This window comes from Malania oleifera, chromosome 4 (assembly GCF_029873635.1).
Source record: "Malania oleifera isolate guangnan ecotype guangnan chromosome 4, ASM2987363v1, whole genome shotgun sequence".
NCBI classification, from domain to species: domain Eukaryota; kingdom Viridiplantae; phylum Streptophyta; class Magnoliopsida; order Santalales; family Ximeniaceae; genus Malania; species Malania oleifera.
Genome location: NC_080420.1, coordinates 113954491 through 113977480, shown reverse-complemented (window position 1 = coordinate 113977480; position 22990 = coordinate 113954491). Strand labels below are relative to the sequence as shown.

Below are 22990 nucleotides of genomic sequence, written 5' to 3'. Positions count from 1 at the left end.
AATTGAGTTAAACTTAATTGAGTCGAGCTCGAGTTTCTTGAACTTTTAGTCGAGTCGAGTTCGAGTTTCACGATTATGAAATCCATCAAGTTTGAGTTGAGTTTCGAATGTAACTTTTCGAGTCAAGTTGAATTCAAGTATTTTGCTGTGTCGATTCGACTTGAATTGATTCAGATATACACTCTTACCTCTTGCTTAGAGTTTTTATGGTGTTGGCTCGACTCAACTCGAATATGCTCCTACCTCCTGCTTCTAGTCGCTCATAACTGCTATTGGTTTGTGCCAATGAGTGCAAGCCCCGATCTAGAGCTGTTGCTTGTTGATGGAGGGGGTAGGATTGTTAGACTAAACTCTGACAAGATCAGAGCTACTATAATTTGTATGTTATTTGAACTTTTTTAAGGGTAAACGTGTCAAAAAAGAGGACATGAGTTTGTTGCTGAAGTAATCACTATAGAGAAAAGATGCTAGTTCATTTGGAGCACATTTAATGTTTAGAAGTATCCATTTAGAATCTAAACAAATAACTAAATCTTGGAATTAGATTGAGGTATCCTATTGAGAGCTTGGCTAAAGTTGAAAACCATGGTGACTTCAAGCCAAAACTACTTGACGTAGTTCAAAAGTCTAACTGGCCGATGGGAGCATATTGTGATGAAGGTGGAAAGGTTATTTTTCTCCCTAGTGCAGTAGGACGATTGGTGTAATGATTCGTTCTGTCTCTGCCGTTAGTCTTTTCGAGCAAGAAAGTAGGATTTTAGCTGTCATTTACCGATCACTCTTGAAAGCAAGCAAGCCTATCCCAAGCCAATACTAATTTACTTAATATTAGTATGTTAAGAGTCTAGCCTTTATTTAGAGGCTATTAAGTGCAAACAAACATCCTCTTAAATTCTACTCTACCTCTAATTTACAATTTAAGATAATACCATTTGTAAACAACATATATCATGAAACCTCATTTTAGTACTCCTAACAATTTCATCAATTACTAATGCAAAAGATTGTTCACGTCAGGTCTTTATTGTATACCTTTTGTAAATGGAAATTCCCCATTCTCTACGTATAGTTTTAACTCTAGTCATTATCTTACTGTTCATTTTCCTAATGATATGAATATAATATTAATATTTAAATATTAGTATTATATTTAAAAGCTATAATTTTATTATTTTGGAATTACAGTCTTTTATTTGTAGCACTCCCATCTGCTAGCCAAGCAAAAATACTAGTAGTTCGAGACCAAAGCCCAAATGGGCAAGTACAAGAAATGGGCCGAGAGTTCAGGCCCACAGTTTGGGCCACAATCAGCCACAGCCGCTGGGCTTTCCACCTGATCGGTAGAGAGAGAAGCCTAATAAACACCAAACAAAGAAGGAAAGGGAACGCGACGTGCAAGCTGAAGAAGAAGAAGAAGAAGACGAAGAAAGCTTGAGCAAGCTCTCAACGTGTTCGAAAATTAAAATATTTACAGGATGATGTCCGGAGGCAACTACACAAGCCTCGACAACCAGAAAGTCTCTGGATCCGTACCTGTAATCATCATTTCCTCTCCTTAATTCTCTGTTTTTTTTTCCTACTACGTTAATTTCCCGATTTCAATCTCTAATACTCCTGATTCAACCTACCAGGCTGTCTCAGATCCAGGTCATGTCGCCGTCAAGTTCTCCGGTACAATTCTTTTTCTACGGTCTCAGATCACTCTTTTGTTTTTGGAATGAACTGTTTTTTGTTTCTTCAAATTGTTGTGAGAACTCATGAATGCGATGCTGTTGTCGTTCTTGTTCAGATTCGAGTCTTCAGACATTTCCACCGTCCGAGACGCAGGGGAAGATTTCGGGCAGATCGCGCCCGCCCCGTGATGCGGATGGTATATTCTGCTATGAGATTTCAATTTTGCTTGATTTGGTTTTTTTTGTTGTTGTTCTATACATCATGGCAACGTGAAACTGCTCTGGTTTGAGATGTTAAGCTTTTACTCTGTGTTGGACATTCCTAGTAGGGTTAGATCGAGTCGTAGATAAGAGTAAATCTAAGTGGATGTTTAAAACTGTTCTGAAATTTGGAAAGACGTGGATTATTGTTGAGACATTTCTGATTGACTTCACATGTATTTGAAATGTGAAATTGTATTAATTTTGTATCTAGAAGGCAATGAAGTACTTTCAAAATGCTGATTGGACAGCACGAAACTTTAACCGCACATCACTTATACTACCGAGTTTCTTTTGTGCTACCTCAAATCCTTGAATCTAATCAAGCATTGGAGTCAATACGATTTCTCTGCTGGAATAAGTTATGCCACCTACACAGTATAGAAGGCATGCTATTCATGTTTGTTCCACTCTACCAAGTCCTCTTTGACAGAATTTTTCGGTGATAAAAATGGTCATCATCTTCATATGTTACTTCAGAAGGATTTGAGATCATTAAGCGTTACTGCAAGCCAAGAATGTTGCTTGCACTTGATAGTAAAAACCATCTCAAGTTTTCAATTTCAAAACTATTTGTATTAAAATTAAATACACTCGTGCAACATTTGGTAGCATGAGTTTGAGTCTTGGACCAATTGTGTGAAATTCAACAAAACTCATATATAATTTTGAATTACTGTTTTGCCCAAATCTGCATGATTCTGAATCTCAGGCTTGAGCCGCTTTCTCCCAAATGCTGCATCAAAGCCTTAGACATGCTTTAAAGACTTTCTCATGTACTATATTTAAGTGTATCAGGGGCACTTAGAATTTTAAAAGTGGAGCCAAACTATGTAAGTATGAAGTTGCCAAACTTTGGTTAACTAATCATTCAAGAATTTGAGGATAGTTGAGGGGCCAAAGATGCACAATTTTCTAATTGTAGTGAATGATAAACGTGGTATTTTATTTTTTACAAAGTTGGAGGGTCCGAACAATAAAATTATTAAGATTGTAATAAAATGCACTAGTACAATTATGATTTCAATAAGTTTTGGGGGCCAAAGTTACATTAATCCACCCCTGAAATGGATGACACTATGCTTCATGACATCTTAGATGTGTTTAGTCTTTAGTTCTATATCGTTTATATGGATGATCAATGTTTACTTGTTAAAAAAATATTTTTGTTTTTTTGTTTTTGGTTGGTGGAACTTGAGTGTTGGGAATTTGGTATAACCTTTGTTTTATTATTGTGGTTTGAAAAAAAGAAAAGAAAAGGGGTTGAAATTTAATGTTTTGTTGTGGGTAGGTCATGCATGAAGAGAAAGCAACTAGTGTGACTAAATGTGAGTATCAAATCATTTTTGCTTGTTGGTTGATATTATGGTTAGCTTTGAGCTGTTATCTTGCCCTTACAATGTTAAGAAAGAAAATAAATTGCACCTATTTCCTGGTTTTTGGGTTGATATTTGGTTATCATTGAATGTTCATACTGGCTATCCAGTTTGTCAATGATGTTGGTGAGTGGGATAATTGTTTGTAAATTGATGCTCAAAAAGCGAACATGAGAACAAATATCATTGAGTATGATGTGGGATTGGATTGGATGGTGTTCATAGAGTTAAAGGTGAAGCGTTAAGAGTGAGGATTTGCTATTGGAATTGTGTTTGAAAGGTGATAGTATAGAACATGTTTGAGAAAACTATATAAGACAACCAGCTTGAAAGATGTATTTGAAACTCAACACAGTTGATTGTACCTTAAACGTGGATGTTAAGATTGCGAAGTTACAATTTGAAAGCTTTAAGATGGGTATACATGTGAATTTGTCCTAGCTGGATGTAAGTGTTGGAGGGGTGACTTAAATGGTTTGAGAATGTGCCTGGGATGATATTTGAAGGCAGCATTTAGCAGTATGTGCTATGTCTTTGACGGTGACAATGACAGGTGATTTGGCATGGCCTCTCACAAGAAATATTTAAAAGATCTGAAGGATGATTGGAAAGAACATGGATGGAAGTGATGATGGTGCAGCCATTATTTCCAACCCAAAAGGGGAAGCTCAATAGTTCAAACCATTTGCCTACCATTAATCATGGTATCTTTTAAGATGTCTTAACTATGGGAGATCTTGTAATTTTTTGTTCGAGAATCAAGCAAGATCTCGTGCTCAAGAAGTGAGTGGTGTCTAGGTGCATGTGTGCCGGTGCCCCGTGCACACACATGTACACATACATACATGTTTATGTGTTATACGTGAGTCATTCCTTTTCTAGTCAAGTGCAATGCTTGGTCACATTGAGTTATTCCATGATTAGCTATGTTGACCAATCCTATTGCCTGCGGTCAAATTTTCCCTAGCTGCTAGGCTTTTCCTTCATCAAATGTTCTAAAAATTCTAAAAGGCTGTTAAAAATTGATGTAGCATGGAGGAGGAAGGGAGAGGATGAAGAAGATACGGGCACATATAATTTCTCAAATTTCAAATCCACAAAAGTAACCAACTTGTTCTTGTTTGGCTTCAACCCTTATAACAAAGACACAAGAAAATTGCAGATAAACTTTTAATGACACATATATTGCAGTAACAAGTCCCACATAGACATAAACCTAACTAGTGACTAAAATAAGCACGTTTGGGTTAAGGACCCAACAAGCTTTTAATTCTATTCTTTGGAATTGACTACCCAAATAAGGTCAAAGTGATCCACCCAATGGCTATTTTCAAGCCTGCATCAATTATCCCCTATTGAAAAGAACTTGACTTTGTCGAGTAGAGGAAATCACCAAGGAGTCCATCACGAAGAGAGGAAGCATCCCGCTTCATAAGGAAAGAGATTGCATTTCAACTTGGTTAGTGGAAGGTCGTGAGATGGCATTCACTTGAATTTCTTCTTGTTATGGAAATGGTATAGAAATTTTCATACGCAGCATGCTTAATCCTTGTATCAAATCACCATGGACTCCCGGAAAGAATGTGGCGAATCTTAAAAGGAAAGGATCTCATATTGCATTGTCTTTATGGTCGAACCAATTGAGCAAGCAACAATCATGGACCTTCAAGTTGGTCTTGTTTACCTAGGCAACATTGTAAGAATCATGATGGACCTTGACTGTCAAATTCAATCTTTTCACATTGGACAACTGTTGGGATTAGTAACTAGAGTATGAAGTTGCTTGTGACAAATTAGATGAGTCTAAAAAGTGCTGGTTCATCTTGTGTTCAACCTTGTGGGAAGATAAGGTTGGTCAAACTACTAAACAATTTCCCATGTTGACATTTTCGTCTAAGACACTTGGATTTCCATATTAGCTTCAATTACGTTGGTGGCATTGTCATTTTATTTTTTTGCAATTTTCATTATCTGGTTAGGATATTGTGTAACTTGATGCCCTAAACCTTGGCACTTGAAATACCTAATTGCTAGTTGGACATTAGACATAGTTTTAGAGTGCTTTGGAGTCTTCCATGGGATAGTAGTTTACTAGTTTAAGCACCTTTAACTAGTTTCATAATGGACTTGGCTTTCTCAGCTCCACTGCTAGTCTTCTAAAACCAAATGGTTAATGTAGCCATTGGAGGATTATGCTACATATCCTCCTCTATCTCCAATTGCAATGAGGCAACTTTTTGCCAGCTTGGAGGCAATAGTTGCCTTCAATCATTTCCTTTGTAAATAGTCACCTCATCTTCTTTCCTGCTTGAAATTTAGAAGTCGTAAGTGAACATGCTGCACATAGTTGGGAGGCAGTAAGTGTACCCACATGACTCACTTCATCTCATCCCCTGTTCTGATTTATATCTTCTTCTTCTAAAGATCCCTTCTTGTTTACTCCACCAAATTTGAGTTCCTTTTAATTTGGATTCCACCTAATATAGATTTTGGGCTTCATTTTTTGTTATACAACTGAAAGTAGGTCACAAAAGAATACACTCAATCATTGAATGATGACTTTGTCTTCATGCAACTAAAAAATGTGGGGACTGAGAGTAATAATGCCACTCCGTTGTGTGGTAGGAGTGTCGAATTGTCAATTTTTCTCTTACCCAAAGGGAGTGTTGGGTTGGTTTTGTTCATGTGGTGAGTTCCAACTTTTTTAGATTATAAAGATAATATAAGAAGGGAAAAGGAAGAAGTGAGTTACATGGGAAGTTGAGAAGGGAGTTACATGGGAAGTTGAGAAGGGAGTTTGTTGCATGGGGAATGCATGCAAGACTTAAAATTTTTTGTTGCAATGGGCATTATTTGCCATGGCATGCTTTTTTTCAAGACCAATAAGTTGTCTTGGGTTTGTTTATGCATTAAGAGGGGCCTGTCTTTCCAAGGTTTGCATGGTTTGCTTTTGTAGCACGGTGGTTTTTCCCTTATAGACTTGTTATAGGATAATGTGCATGGCTATTCTTCCCTATAATGTGAAAGCATATTCTCAAAGCAACATCTTGGCTTTGGGGACTTAGACAATTGCATAGATATTGTAGCATTTCATTTATTGGGTGGTTGAATGGTGGCTTATGGTGTTATAAGAAGAGGAAGATAGAGTGCGTTTTGTGGAGTGTAAGTTTAAGTTGAAGACAAGGAATTTTTAAAGGGTTCCAATTACCCATTTTTTTTCTTACACTTGGGAAAGTTTTGCAAGTTTTCACAAATTGTAGGGGAGAGAACTGTTAAACTCTCCTATTGTATTTTATTTGCACCTTTGTATTAATTAAACTCTTGCTATATTGCCTTGTTGCTGTATCACACAAATTTATTGTGTTGTGGTTTGTTGAATTCTTTTTATTTCTTAAATTTTATCTTTGCCATTTGCAGTGCAGGTGATCCTTGTGGCCTAACAAAGTGGTATCATAGCTAGTTGTTTTTTTAAAAAAAAAATAAAAATAAAAAATGTGTTTTTTTAATTATTTATTATATAATTCATTGGAGTGAAGTTTGATGAAATTGATTGAAAGGAAAGATGGAGAAGGTTGTGAGTGTTTTGTTTGAGGTGGAGAAATTTGTCAGCAAAAAGAACTTTGAATGATGAAAGTTGAAAGTCTATGACATTTGATATAATTTGAGCAACACAAAACCTTGCTCAGGCGAAGAAGTTCGGAAAATATGTTTGATGAGGATTGGGAAGAAATAGATATGAGAGCAATTTCTACAACTTGTTCGTGTCTATTGGATGATATCATGTTCAATGTGAAAGTTTAGAAGACGAAATCCTATCTATGGGAAAGATTGGAAAGCTTGTATCAATCTAAGTATCTCTTCAATCAAATTTTCAATGGTAGAGTATTGGTATGATAGTGCAAGATGAAGACAAGGTGATGTTTTTTGCTTTATGTGTTGGTGGATAGTGTTGGTTTGATCATGTCTTTTGGGTACTCCAATGAAAATAAACTCAAATTGGTTGTTGTGATGATCGCATTATTGGCGAATAAAATTTGTATGAATGCAATCATAAATAGTTTTGAGTTCAGTGTAAATAAAGCTCTTGCTACCAGACTGGAGGACGGACAAGTCAACATGGGCGTCATTAAGGAGCTACTTAAAAGGCAGGAATGGTAGACTTGTTTGTTAACATTGTGGAAAGAAAGAACATGTCAAGAAGGAATGTCCTTATAGAAAGAATTAAGATAACAAACATGGAGGTGAAGCAAATTCAGTAGGGTTTTTTGTCGTTTGTAGTAAAAATGAAGTGTATGTTGCCAGGTTCTAATACTCGTGAAAAAATCAATTCTTGATAGTGGCGCAACTCGTCTTATGCACTTGCATAGATCACAGTTTGTTTTTATGATATATGGGAGGATAGTTTTAATGACAATGGGAAACAACTCAAAATTTTATGTAGTGGGAGTTGGTAGTGTACGGATAAAAATGTATGATTGTGTTAGGAGAACTCTTGAAATGTTATGCACTTAGCCGACTTGAAAAAAAAAACTCGTTTTCGATCTTAGAATTAGGTTCAAGAGGGTAATTTACCAGTCAAAGTAGGTGTTGGAAACAAGGCTGTTAGAATCAGGATTCTAAGTGGGATCGTTGGAGGGGTCTCTAGGATGGAATCGTAGAATCAGATCAAGAATTGTGAGATTCTACTTTCAATGTAAAATAAATATTAATATGTGGAACTTTATGACAAGTCTTAAGACTAAAAACTAACTTAGTAAGTATAAGAAGTTAAAAATACAATGAAAAGTTCAAACAATAAAAAGAAGAAATAGAAGAAGAGCAAGAAAAGGAGAAGGAGGAGAAAAACAGTGCTCAATATTGAGTCTTTTCAAGTAGCGAATCTGTTTCAAAGCATACCTCTGTAGCTCTGCTGGGCCTGCTGGCTTGGCTCTTTTCTTGGCTGCTGCTGATCAAACAAGAAGTCTGTGTTGAAGAGAACTGACATGTTCAGGTCGAACACGAAAGAAGGAAGAGGACTGAGGACTGAGTTCTTGTTGAACCCCCAAGAACCCTGGTTGTTGAACACCAAAGAACTTTTGATCAAACAGCAAGACTGCTAGCTGCTGCTGATCAAACACTAGTCACCAGATGGAGGGCTCTCTGGTTGTCAAACAGGACAGAAATTCGGGTGCTGGGTTGCTGAATTTCAATGAGTAGAGGACTGCGGTGTTGAACTCCAGGGAAGTCAGGTGCCGATTCTGCTGAATCTGTTCATTGATGGGAGGCTGGGAGTCATTTTGCCCCAGTTTTAGAAGACTTTGGACCAAACATAAACCTTTTGGGGCCTTTGGGTGAATAAAAACATGTATTGGCCCACATTATTGAAGCCCAGAGGGGAAGGGAAAAAAATCCAATCCAGGTAACAAAGTAGGACCTGTACAATTCTACTTATGATTCTACGATTCCGATTCTATAATTCTACCGATTCTTTTACGATTCTACCACAATTCTACTTGATTCCAATTTTTGTTGTGACTTGGATTGTTTGGGTGAATTTGGATTGTAGAATTGTACGATCCTATGATCCTTATTGCTATGATTTTAATAACCATGGTTGGAAACTTTGACAAGCTAAAGGGATCTTGAGTTGGAACCTTTGGTTTGAGAGCATTGAAAAAGTGCTTTCCAAGGAAGAAGTGATGTTGGTGGGAGCAAGAATCCAAAATTCCATTTTAAGGGTGACAGATTTCCAATAAAGAAGCGTAATTGTCAAATTGAGATTTGAATCATGGATCAAAATTCCAACTTTTGGAATTGAGGATGGAGAATTGAATTGAGACTCGGTACAAATTTCCAAAATCAATTCTAAATGACATGCATATATTGATATATAAATAAGAAGTAAAATAGTACAATATATTTAAATTTTAACAATAAAAAAATGGATATTTCATGTGTATGCTTTTAGCAAAAAATGAAAAGGCAGGGAATGAGTCAAAAAATATTAAAAAAAAGTGAAATTTATGCTATTTAAGGGAAAGAAATCAAGAAGAAAACTACTAAGAAACTGAGGGATCGTTTGGTATCACTGTCAAAAATTAATGAAACGAAAAGTAGAAACGAAAACCAAAAACTAGAAATAGAAACTAAGAACTAGAAACCAGTGACCTCTTTGGTTAACATTTATAAAACTAATACAAATTAAAAACTTAATTAAAAATTCTCATTTTCATCTTTAAATCAAATAATATTATAAAAATATGATTAAAATAATAAAATTACAAATAATATACATTAAAAAAATTACTATAATAAAAATAAAATTTGTTATAATTATTTAACTTTATTGTTCTACTTTCAAAATTTACTTTGCCATAAAAAATTTATTGGACATGACAATTGAAAAATAGTAAAGGTATTTTGTAATTGGCTTTATTATTATTTTTTGAAATTTATGTATATTTTTATTTTAATTATATTTCAATTCATATGGTTATTTGATTTTGATTTTAATTTAAAAGTGTATAAAATGAATAATTTAATCGAAAAAAACTATTTTTGGATATTAAAATTTCTGGCAATAGGTTGTTAAAACAATTGAAAATCATAAAATTTGGTTTTAAGTTTTTTGGCAAATAGTAGAAAACTAGCAACAAAAACAGAAAACTGATAACGTAAACAAATGTGTTTTTATAATCCATTTCTTCATTGTGGAGAAACAGAAATAAAAAATAGACAACAGCAATGATACCAAATAGGCCTTGAACTTTTGTTTTTAATAAACCATTAAAAAAATAATAATACTTCATACACAATCTTCTTAATAAAAAAAAAAAATAACTATAAAAAAATGATAATAATTGAACGAACTACAAAAAAAACCAAATTTTAAATCTTAACTATATGACAAAACTTGAGTACCACCTTAGCCAATGAGTGTTCTGCCCTTCATAATGGCAGAATATTATACTCCTCTAAGAGTGAAGAATGGTTTAGCGAAAGCAATGTAAGACCTAAATTTCTATTTTCTCCGATTCTTTAGCACAAAATTGACACGGACAAGGAATGGAAGGTAATCATGTAAAAGTAAAAGCAATAAAAAAAAAAAGAAATGATGTTTTAAACCAGTTGTGTATGTCAAAATATGATAGATCTAGAATGGTGCGAATCGATAGATTCATATTGATTCGCTTGATTTATGAGGTGAATCGACAGATTTGGAAATGATTCAGCTGATTTTAGATTCACTAATAAGATTCAAATCGATTTGGTCTGGAATATGATATAATAGTGTGAAACAAAACGCGAATTTTAAGATTCTAACAACTGTAAAGAAAGATAGGGCATGTGGAACTTCTCTATTTTTCAAGTGATGGTAATTTTGGTGCTATTGGTAGGTGGCAAGGTGGTGGTTTTATGTCAAAGTGGAGGTTAGGCTTAGCGATGGCACCACACGTGCATGAGGTGAGGATTTGTTGGGTTGACCCAAACCATGCAGTGGGATCCATTAAAAAAAAAAAAAAAAAAAAAAAGAGAAGGTGAGAAAGGGAGCTTGTTACATGGGAAATTGAACTTTGCATGGGGAATGCATACATGACTTAGATTTTTGGTTGAAATGGGCATGATTTGATATGCATGGTTTTTTTTTGAGACCAATTAAGTTGTCTTACATTTATTTATGCATTAGAAGGGGGCTTGTTTTTCAAAGGTGTGCATGTCCCTTTCTAGCATAGTGTGTTTTACCTTGAAGACTCTTTATAGGATAATGTGTATGGCTACCCTTCCTAAGCATGCTAGAGCATACTTTCAAAGCCATATCTTTGCTTTGGGAACAATTGTGGTGTGGTTATGTAATGGGTGGTTGCTCAACATCTATTGCATGTTGGATCTATGTAAGGGTTGGTGTCTTATGGCTGTGTAAGAAGAGGTTATAATGTGTTTATGGAGAGTAAGTACAAGCCAAAGAGCTTGCAGTATGGGCTTCATCTTGTGTTCTTCCTCTTATGGGTTTCTTTTGCTGTTGGGTTAGGAGGGTTTGTGGATTAGCACAAACTGTGGGGAGGGGAATTTTTTTTATTGTATTTTCTCTACACCTTGATAGTAATGAAAACTCTTGTTAGATTGCCCTTGGAAATAGGCCAAAAATTTATTGTGTCATGGCGATTTAAATTTGTTTTCCTTGCAGTTTTGTCTTTGCTTGTTACAATTTCATTTCTTTTGTTGTTGTTCTATTAAAGAAGATGAACTCACTGCTGAAAAACGTAGTTGCAAGCATAAGCATGTTGGAAATGGACGGGCCAGCAAAAAGAATTTGTCAAATGCTTATTTTCTAGTAGGTTATTATCCAACGGGGCTGCTAGGAAGACACAACCACTAATCCTCACAATTTGTGAAAATTCACAAATCCTTTTCTAAACTAAGGAAGAAATGGGTAGGAGGAAGTAGGGCTGGGCATGGTTTGGTTAATTGAAACATACGCCTCAAATTGTTAACTTGAAGCAAAATTTCGATTTGATAGAAAATGCGAACTCAAATCAAACCATTACAAACAGTTAACTATAATTTGGTTAACATGTTTTAGGCCAATATCCAATGGTTAATCGAACTGAACTGTCGGATTTAATTTAAAATTTTAAAGTCACTGCCAATTAGTATTTTTTCTATTGTAGTTGAAGTGGAAGTTTTAAAATTCGAACATTAAGAATTCAAGCATCAATAAGAAGTCATAAAAATTATAAATTTTAAATTAGCATTGAAAATAAGCTTAAAACATCTACCTATGAATTGAAGTAAACAAAATCAATAATCCAAGTTTTAAATCTTAAAAAATAACATAGAAGTAACTGATCCAAGTTCTAAATTGTTGGAAAACAATTTCTTATTTAAATTATTAAATATAATCTAATATATATATATATTTATATATATATTTATATTTATAATATATTGGTTCGGTTCGGTTAACTGCCATTGTTGAATGGACCAAGTTGATAACCAAGAAAAATTGTAAACTCCTAATGAGTGCGCACTTGCGAGGGGGCCTTTACCACAACCATTCTTTCCACCATAATCACTTGAACCACCCTGAGAACTTCTGTGACTACTAGATTTAAAACTAGAATCACCTAGTGTAATGAAAGCAGTCTTGTCCCAGCCAGAGGTTGAAGAACTGGTTCCTTTGACAAAAAAGAAAAGAGTCATTCCCGAGTCATGTCATAAGGGAAGATGCCTGGTTTCCCACAATTGGCTAAGGTACCCCATTTCTTACTTTTTTTCAGGGGAGAGGGAGAGAAGGGGAGGTGGCTATGCTTTCTTGAGAAAGGAGGCAGTCCATTGAGAAGTTGGAGTCAAGCATTCAACTTGACAAACTGAAGGATTTAGCTGCTATTGGTTGATAGTTGCCATTGCTAGCCTCAGATCGATTTTAAAGTGTTGGATAGGGGCTGCTGAGGAATGTGTATTGGAGGAAGCATGAAGAACACGAAAATAAACATCCACAAAGGATGGCAACTCAGCATGGTTAAGGATCTTGGACCAGACTGCCTCAAACTTGGGTTTCAAACTGCCAGGACCTGAAGAATTTTGAGTTGCTCCCTCTGCTTTAGCATCTCAGGGACATCAATAGTATAGGTTGCACGATTTTTAGTTTTTCATGGATGCACTTCATCTTTGCAAGTGTTTTGCGACACTTGTGTCTCCACTACTCAAGGGATATATTGTACACACACGTAATGTTTCTCAACCATGAGAGCTTGACATAATCCCAAATATTCTTGCATACATCTAGATACATGCAAATATGTGTAATTTGGGTTCCATAATAAGGAAAAATGTGCATCTTCCTGAATCCATGCTTCTTTTATTTTGTTGTCTCTGGGCTCGGATTGAAACAAGTGCCTTACCTAAGCATGTCAAATAGACCTTGACAACCTTAGGCCAGTGCACATGATTCTTTCCATATAACTTTTTGGTTGTTATTTGCGGCATTGATAGAGAAAACATGCTTTTGGGATTCATGGACTGCATCCAACATCCACAAAAGAGACCAATAATGAACAAGGTCAATAGCTGGAACAACTAGAACAAACATAAACAAGGTGAACAATTGAAATGACCATGAATGAGTCACAAAAAAACTTATATAACACTACCTTGGCTTAAGAAACTAACTCGCAACCTTAATGTTACCAAACAACCATTAACGAAGTGCCATGAGAGACGACTAGAAATTTTTGGATCTTTGAACAGAAGACATGACCAACAAATTGATATTATGGAATTAGGAAGTATTTAAGGAATTCGGGAAGAAATTGAGTGAAAACCGTGCTAAAAAATCTCTCACACACTAGTGTGTGTGATTGGAGCTGCTGGCATTTGGCTGACATGTGGTGATGCATGGGGGCCCCTCCAGTGATGAAATTTCAAAGACTTATATCAGCAGGTTCAGTGTTGGTATGTGCGGTTGGTTTTTGCAAAATTTAAAGGGTTCTTGAGATGCTGAAATGACAGTAATGTCCAGTCGGCCACTACAATGTTTTCCGATGCTCTTGGAGTTCTTTCTGGTCTCTAGTGTGTGGATGATCCTACAATAGTGGTAGGTTTGCATAGGATTATGAGGTTTAGGGCTTGGTTTGGAGTTGGCTACGCCCTTAGGTTTAGGTCTGATTTTGCTCTGATACATTGTAGAAAAATTGGGTAAATCAGAAGACCTGACCACAATGATAAGTCTCTCCCTCTATTTATAATATATGTTTATGATGACCATAATACCCTATTGACTCACACTTACTACCATAGTAGTAATGTTAAATGACCAAAATAACGAGTGACAATCATTGTCTCCAAAGCCAAGACATGGCTTTGAGAATATGTTCTTGCAGTCATGGGAAGAGTAGCCAGGCACATTATCCTATAAGGACTCTTCAAGGAAGATAACCGCCATGCTACAAAAGGTTAACCATGTGCGCCTTTGAAATACCAGTCCCCAGTAATGCATAAATATAAGTCTTGTATGCATTTGCATGCAAGGTTCAACTTCCCTTGTAAGAAATTCCTTTTTTTTTTTTTATAAATATTTTAATAATTATGTTTTATTTGAATAAGTTGGATCCCACCATGTGAATTTCCAAAGTGTCAGTAATAGTTGCAAAGCATTTTTTTTTTCATGTTCTGCACTGGCTGGGATAACCTTTTAGCTTTCCAGACACTTCAATTTTGTTTACTTTGTCTTTTTCTTTTTTTGCTGCTGCTGTTGCTCCTCCCTGCCCCCTGGGAAGGGCCTTTTTTTTTTGGGTGATATTGGCCTGGATGAATGTGTTGGCTGGGAAGGGAGAGAAAACAAAGGGGCAGAAATGAAAAGGAGAGGGAACCTGCGAAATCTGTTACCACAGGGGTCATGTGCAGATGCTGGCATGCGTGGCTCATGCAGGGTTCTCTGGTGGATTCTGGCGACAACATTCGGTGAGATGGTAGATTGGAAGATGGGAAACTCAGTGGTGCCAATGGTGTGTCCTGAAAACTCTGACAAAATTAGCAACCAAGAAGAGTGGTGGCAGGTGGACTTGTTGGCGGTGCAATCAAGAAGAGTAGTGGCAGGCAGCAATGGCTTTGATTTGGGACAATTGGCGATCTTTGATTGTGTTGGTGTTGGAAATTTTGTGTGGAGTGATGTTGGCTTGAGAAGGGGAACAACAAGGGGACTTGTGATAGTTCTAGGCATTTTATCATTTTTAAAAGAACTTTGGTAATGTAAGGGCCTTTTGGTATCACTGTAAAAAATTAAGCAAACAAAATCCAAAAAGTAAATTAAAATCTACCGAAAACTAGCAACTTGTTTGGGTAATATTTCTAGAGCTAAAACAAATTAAATACTTGATTAAGCAACTGTTCATTTTTGTCCTTGAATCAAATAACAATAAAAAAATATGATTAAAATAATGAAAGCACAAAATAATAAAAATTGAAAATACTATAATAAACTAAAAATTATTATAATTATTTTACTTAATTTATTATATTTGAAAATTCACTTTACAAGAATAATTTTATTTATTATACATGACGATTGAAAAATTTTAAAAATGTTTTTTTAAATGACTTATTATTTTTAAATTTTTTTGAAAATTTATGGACATTTTTTATTTTAATTATATTTTAAATTCACATAGCCATTTAATTTTAATTAAAAATATGAATGAATTAATCTAAAAAAAAATAAATTCTGGATATTAACTATTCTAGCAACAGGTTGCCAAACAATTGAAAACTATAAAATTTGGTTTTCTGTTTTTTGCAAACAGATAAAAATTGACAACAGAAATAGAAACTGACAATGTAAACAAACATGTTTTTATAATCTGTTTCTTCACTATATAGAAACAAAATAGAAGCAATACCAAATAGAGCCCAAGGATATTTGATATTTGATGGCTGAGGCCAGTGAAGAAAGAGTAAGGGAAAAGGACATAAGCTGAAGATTGTATAGTGCTTTATGATGGAACTTGCTGATGAGAAGACGTATTATAGGTAAAAGAAGACTTAACATAAAACAAGAGTGGGGAAGAGGCAGAATGAGAGAAGGGAAGATGGGTGGTTAGAAGTTTTAAGAGATCAAATTTTTTCTTTGATACCAAATGATATGGCATCAAGTAGGGAAGGGAGAGAGGAGAGAAGAGAGGAGAGAGATGATGAAGAAGAAGAAGATTCTGTCGTTTGAGGGGGTGGGGGTCCTAGCTTCCAAATATCAAATTCACCCAACAGTTGGCCTGAACACAAGAAACTTTTAGCAAAGACGAAATACAGAAAATTACAAATAAATCCTTGAAGACACATTTATTTAGAACCCCTCCCACCCATACGCAAAAACCTAATTAATAGTTAAGCTCAACACATTTGGTTTTAAGACTGAAAAAGCCTTTGATCCTATTCTTTGGAAAGGGTCAAAGTGATCCACCCAATGGCTGACTCCCCATCCTACACCACCGGTCAAAGTGGAATTGAAATATAATGGGTTGTCATTGGCAGAACAGGTTCTGTATGTCAACTTCCAAACAACTGGTACAAGGCTCAGGATGATTTTCTTTATACCATTTTTATTATGTAATTTTGATGAAGGATGGAGGCATGCTCACTAGAAGGTGTTGAAGTTATTAACGTTCTCACTTAGTTTTACCCACTATAACATGACTTACTTGAGTCATATTGAATTTTTTAAGTTCTGCAGATGGTATGTAGTTAATTTTCTATTAATGCAGATACCTTTTCCAAACCTGTATCTGGTTCTGAGGAGCCTCAGCAAAGTGGTTGGTTTAAGACATTCACAGTTGCTGCTTACAAGCCCTACTTTGATGTTGACACTTCAGATGTTGTAGAGAGGATTAAAGATTCACTCTTCCCATTCAGTGGAAGCTTTTCTGAAAAGACAGCTAGCAACCCAGACCTGTAAGATGCCTTGCCGTAATTCCCAATTTTCTATTTACTGAATGCGTATTTATTTATTTTTATGAAAATTTAAATATTTCAATAGTATGCTTAACTGGGAAACTTTGGCCTGAGACTGAATTTCCTTATCTGGTTGGAAAATTTGATATCACTATTTATGTAATTATCTTGTGGTCTTTAAGGGTGAAATTCATGGAGAATTGTTAAAAAACATAAATAGAGACATTGCATATTTTTAAACCACAATTGGGGCCCTTAAGCCATGTTATTTCTGGCTCCCAGATGCTAGTAGATTGGCGTACGTGTATACTGAGACTTCCTAAATTAAGATAATGTCAGGGTGTTACATCCAAACCAGAATGTCAGAGGTTCAAATCACTGAATCAGTCTGCCCAAGCATGGATGTAAGACTGCATATTTTCTGCCCTCCATAGATCCCTAGTAGCGTGGGAACCATGGGGGTCTCAAGAATTCACAAGTTTTACAGATGAAGACAATATGTGTGTGTGTGTGCATGTGACATGGTGCAGTGTGCAGTTGTAACTTTTATTGTGGCTTCTTCTGTATTTTCTTTTTGCCCCATCTTAGGGTAACATTCACGTTTTGTTTTCTAATTCTATGGGCATAAACTCATATGCTTTTTAAATGAAATATTTTTCCCAGTAATGAATGATTGAGAGGCAAAATAGGAACCACAGCAAGGCATCTTACAGGTCTGGGTTGCTAGCTGTAATTCCTAGCATCCACCCCCTCCCTCAGCCTCCTCCCCCTCAAAGTGTAAACTGAACCATGAAAATTTAAAATTTTAGACTGCTGGAAGCATTGATTAATGCAAGATTGAAGCTTGCTACAAATTATGTCATTTTTAAAATCTATTAAGAAGAAAGAAACAAATAAGGAATTTATACCATAGCTGACAAATAGTGTAACAGCTTGTGTGTGGGCTTGTGGTTGTGAGTGGCGTTACAGGTAGAATAAGACCACATGTCGTAGAGAGGTGTTTCCTATTAAGTGAAGCTGTAAAATGACTACTGTTTCTCTTTTCATGATTTAAAAAAAGAAAAAAAAAACTGTAGAAGAGTTCTTGAATTTATTCTTGCTTGCGTGCGTGTTATGTTTGCTAGTGCAGGAATATTGAGTTTTTGTAATGGGTAAAATTTGTGTAGTGCTGATGATTTAAGGTTCCTTCAGCTGTCTGTTCATTCATGATATCTTAAGCATTAATTTTTCAAAACTTTTGATAGCATTCATCATCTTACCTTGGTCTTGAGAGCATGTTCTTAGGGTTTTTGTTAATAAGTGGAAAGTTCTGCCAAAGTCTGACTTGGAATAAAAAAATTAGATACTGTCGTGCTTCAGTAACCACCCATGAATGATTGTTTTGAGTAGTTATCGGTAGGGTTGGTCATGGTTCGGGTATCTAAGCCAAACCTGAATGTGCTGAACTGAACCAATCCCATTGGTTTTAAGATTTTCTGACCAAAACCAAACTGAACACTTCAGTTAACTGAAGCATGGTTAACTGATGGTTTGGTTCGGATATCTGATCTGAACCGAATGCCAATTGTTCCTTTATCTACACAATGAACTGAAGAATCAAAGAAGTGGCATTTGACAAAAAGAGATCCAGATCTACAAGTATTTTAAAGTGGGGAAGGAGTGTTGAAGGGGAGGTCCGAGTCTGATGGAGAGCTGAGGTTAGATCTACAAGTATTTTAAGGCGAAGGGGGGCTCGAGGGTTGTGATGGAGAGGTTGAGGTTGTTGGAGGAGTTGCGAGGCAGAGGAGGAGGTGGTCAGGGAAGGGCTCAGCGCCATTGCAGGCGGTGGCATTGTGGAGGGCAGCAGGCAGCAGTGGAGATCTGAGAGCAGTGTGGTGGAGATCTTAGTAGCCTGACAGAGATTTGGAGCAAAAGAGAGGAGGCGACTGTGGAGGCTTCAGGTTTGAGAGTAGTTGAGAGAATGAGAAGAGAAAGAATCGTGAGATAGGGCTGGGGACTTGGGGGTTTAATTTTTCTTTCTTTTGAGTTATGATTTGGTGTGGTTAGCACACACTATCTTTACCTAAACAACCAATCAAATATAGCCAAGTTTCTTTTTAATTTTTAATCTTGAAAGACATTAATTATTTATATTAATATAGTTGTATTATAAATATATATACATATCGATTCACTTTGGGTAACTGTCGGTACAGGATTAATATAAACTGAAACCGAAGCGATAACTGAAAATCGAAAAAAATCTGAATCGAAACCGAACTGAACAAATTGGTTTACCAAATTTTTGGTTCTGTTCGGTTTGGTTTTTTGGATCGATTCGGTTTTCAAATATTTTTTGAAAATCCTTAGTTATTGGCCATACTGTTATAGTTTTGTAGTATTAGTCTTTTAAACAGATAACAGTGTGCCTTCTCCTTAGCTATTTACACAGGCAATTGGGGGTTTTTGAACATATCTTGCGTGGGCAGTATCCAGAGCTGTGAAAGATATAGCAAGTTGTGAAGAGGTTCATGGGCTCTGTAAAATGCTGCCATTGATGCTCAATAGCATGTGACAAACTTGATAATCACCATCAGGGATGCAGTAAAAGAATTCAAAGTCTATTTTTTGTTTATTGAAAAGTAGTAGTTTTAACATGGGTCCCTGTCACTTGTTTCATAGTAAAAGGAATGTTCAGAAAAGTGATTCATTACTGTCTTAGGTGGTTTTTTTTTTTGGTTGGGGGAGGGGGGGGAGGAAAAAATTCACTCACTCACACCCAGTTGCATGCAAGCAAAAACTAAACAATTTAGTCTCATTGCAAAATTTTCCTTTTTTACTGAGTCAGACATGGCTCACTATCAAGCAACTGTTTTTAACTGTTTGTTCAAAAGGAAGGCTTTTGTTTTTTTTTAAAAAATAATATCATTTTTTGAAGGAACTTCTCTGTTGAAAAAAAGAGTGAAATAAAATATCTATGTGTGTGCTTGCACACACTTGTGCTGCATCGAAACCATTATTACAACAACCAAGCCTCAAGTCTGATTAGGTGAAGATTAGGATTTGATAGAAGTTTTATTAAAGAGAGAAGGCAGAAGAACAGGAAAGTAAGAAATGGAGACATTGTCCTATTCATTAACAAAACTGAGAAACAAGAATCATCAGTTTGAAATCTGAAAAGCTTTCCAATCATGCTGGAAATTAGTCAAACCGCTTCCTTAAAAGCCTTAAAAGCATAATCCCCCAGGAAGCATAACACATTAACACCTATCTTCTCTCAAAGCTGTCACAAAGGTGAACATTGAAGATTCGGGTGATTCCCCTCCCTCGGAAGCTGCCAAGCACCCCAAATTACAGCAAACACCACAGATCACAAATGCAGGAGACATCCATAACTTCTTGCTGTTGTGTTCCCCCCAAAACCCCCAAACGAAGTAAAGCTTAAAAGATACAGAAAAGAGTTTGGCCAAACCTACTGCCCTCCAAACAAATAAAACAATATAATTTCATGAACCCCAAGTGCGACAATAGTGCAAGAAACAATTGAAATGGGATTCAATGTCAGGAGTAAATGTCAGGAGATGACACATAGTGATGATTATTGCATGTACCAACCATTACTAGATACTATCAGGCCTGATATATGAAAATTTATGCATTTTATTTTGTTTTTACTTCGGTGTCCTTTTGATAACATTGATAAAATTGAGGTCAAGTTTAATCCAGGAGTAAATATGAAATTGTGGTTTGAAAAATAATTTTTCTAGGTGTTGGGAAACTAAGGAGTAAGGATCATTTTTCTCCATCTTATCATAGGTAGCTTTACTACCTGTTTTTTTTTTCCCAAGCTTGTTAATTGTCATAATTACAATGCCATCCCCCCTTATATTTTCTTCGTCGCTTTCTTTCTTATGGTTATGGAATGCACGGTACAATTTTCTCTCTTTCACCTGAGCAGGTATGGACCATTCTGGATATGTACTACCTTGATATTTGTTGCAGCTTCGATTGGAACATTTGTTACATACTTGGCACACAAGCTACAGAAAAAAGAATGGGACTATGACATTAATCTGGTGACTTGGTCTGCGGGTTTGTTCTATGGTTATGTGACAATTGTTCCTCTAGGCTTGTATGTAATCCTCAAGTATTTCTCAGCACCGTCCGGCCTCGTCCAGTTGTTTTGTCTTTATGGCTACTCCCTCTTCATCTTCGTTCCAGCCTTGGTAAGTTCTTTTACAGATATGCCTGTTTTGTGCAACGAAAATCACTTCTTTGCATGGTAGGCTTACCATTAAAGGCATGTCAGACTATTTCTATTATTAGAAATAAAACTTATTCATAAGCCCTCATTTATTGAGTTAAGCTTTTAGGTTTAGTAGTTACTCAACAGGCATTTGAACTGCACTAAAAATTCAAACCCAAATTCATTCTCGTGCTCTAATTGCTATAGTTTTCATGTTTGGTGTTCTCATTGTTGGACCTTCTGATTTTTTTTCTCTCTATTTTGAACTTTGAGATATCAAATACTCTTCTCCAAATCATTCATCAGATTAAATATTTTGTGTAAAATATGTTTTTGAGGGAAATCTAGTTAGTGATGGTTAACCATGCACTCTGCATATTTCCCTTCAGCCGGATTAATATCTATAGAAAATGTCCATGAAAACTGCCTGTCCAAGCATTGATATGGAAACTATACATTTAGTTTGGAAAAATGGAATGGATTGGAACTTGCCACTTGGTTTCTTTCTTGTTCTTCATTCAATTTTTATGTCATTCCATTCCTATTTCATTTCATTGATGAAAAATGTCATGACACATCAACTATGGTTATTGGATGGTTTCCCATAATTCCTGCTGTGTATTCGGTTGCAGTGTCTCTCTGTTGTGCCCTTGGAATTGTTTCGTTGGGTGGTTGCAGGCATTGCGGGGTTCATGTCAGCTACATTTGTGGCACTTAATCTCCGAGCCCACATTAAGTCAGCAGGTGAGAGGTGGTTCCTCATAGTGGCCATGATCTTTCTACTGCAGCTGGCTTTGTCTGTGGTACTGAAGTTGTATTTGTTCAAGGTCACAGTATAGCAAGTAAATTTGGTTTCTCACCAAGGTGGCTTGAACAAATTGTAGATCGCACAGAGAGAGCTTTTTGGTCCTTCGGGTTTTACATTCATCGATTAAAGCCTACTTGTATTCTTTCGTTTATAGCAAAATAAACTAGTGACAATCTTCTTATGTAATCATTTCAAGCATTGTTTATGAAGTGGACTGAAAAGTGGAAACATGGAAGTATAAATGTCAAACATCATGTTTAGTTTGCTGATGGAATAGGTGTAGGAAAGAAATGACATAAAAATTTATATGAGAAGCATGACAAAATGAAGTTATAAATTCGATTCTATACCACTTGATTTGATTCTATTCATTCGTATTGAACATATAGTTATATGATTGGTCCTCCAACATCGTTATGGTGGCCTTGGTTGGTTGCATGTCAATCAATGAATGTAGCTCAACTAAAACCTAAAAGCTTGGTCATCGCGTGAACATGCAAGATCGTCCAAGTTCAGTAAGCTTGTGAAATCATCACCTTGTCATGGTAGATATTGCATAAAGATTGATGAATCTTTAGAAAAAAACTAGGATAATGTGTATCAAAATCTAGTTAAAATCTTGCAATTGAAATTAGGAGTATAAATAAGTCAAACTTTGCATTATTCAAACTTGTTCATTAAATTTTTAACTAAAAACTTGATTTCGAGTTGAGCTTTATTTTGCTCAAACTTGTTCATTAAATTTTTAATCAAACTCCAGTTGTGCTCAGATTGAACTTTAATATACTGACTCAAACTTGTTTGTTATGCAAGTGAAGGAGATCATAAGCCCTTATCCCGTCAAAGTACCAAGATTGTCATTAAGAGTTTAATTCTTTTAGGGTAAAAACCATTGACTTCCCTCGAGGTTTGACAAAAAGGCAATAATCTCTTTTGAGGTTTCAAAATTCTAAGAATCTTCCTTGAGATTTTAAGAATTCTATAGAGCTCTCTTGAGATTTGTCAAAAAGACAAATCTTTATTTATATTTTGCAAAAGAAAAGTTTTTTAAGGGTAGGTTTGTATCTTTTTGTCAAACCTCAAAAGAGGTTTGTGACATTTTTAAAACCATAGGGGAGGTCTATGACATTTTTGAAACCACAGCGGAGGTTTTTGTCTTTTTATCAAATTTCAGGGGAGGTGAGTGTCTTTTACCATTCTTTTCTAACCTCTTATTTTGAAGGATGAG

General features: G+C 35.7%; 1 protein-coding gene across 1 annotated transcript; it reads left to right on the top strand.

Moving 5' to 3' along the window:
- The first annotated feature begins 1284 nt into the window (after positions 1 to 1284).
- Positions 1285 to 22099, top strand: LOC131152681 (uncharacterized). Its single transcript, XM_058104482.1, has 6 exons — positions 1285 to 1535; positions 1632 to 1671; positions 1790 to 1870; positions 16543 to 16729; positions 20667 to 20934; positions 21587 to 22099. Exons 1-6 carry the CDS (start codon positions 1476 to 1478, stop codon positions 21791 to 21793), a joined length of 843 nt encoding a protein of 280 aa, XP_057960465.1. The 5' UTR covers positions 1285 to 1475; the 3' UTR covers positions 21794 to 22099.
- The last annotated feature ends 891 nt before the right edge of the window (positions 22100 to 22990 follow it).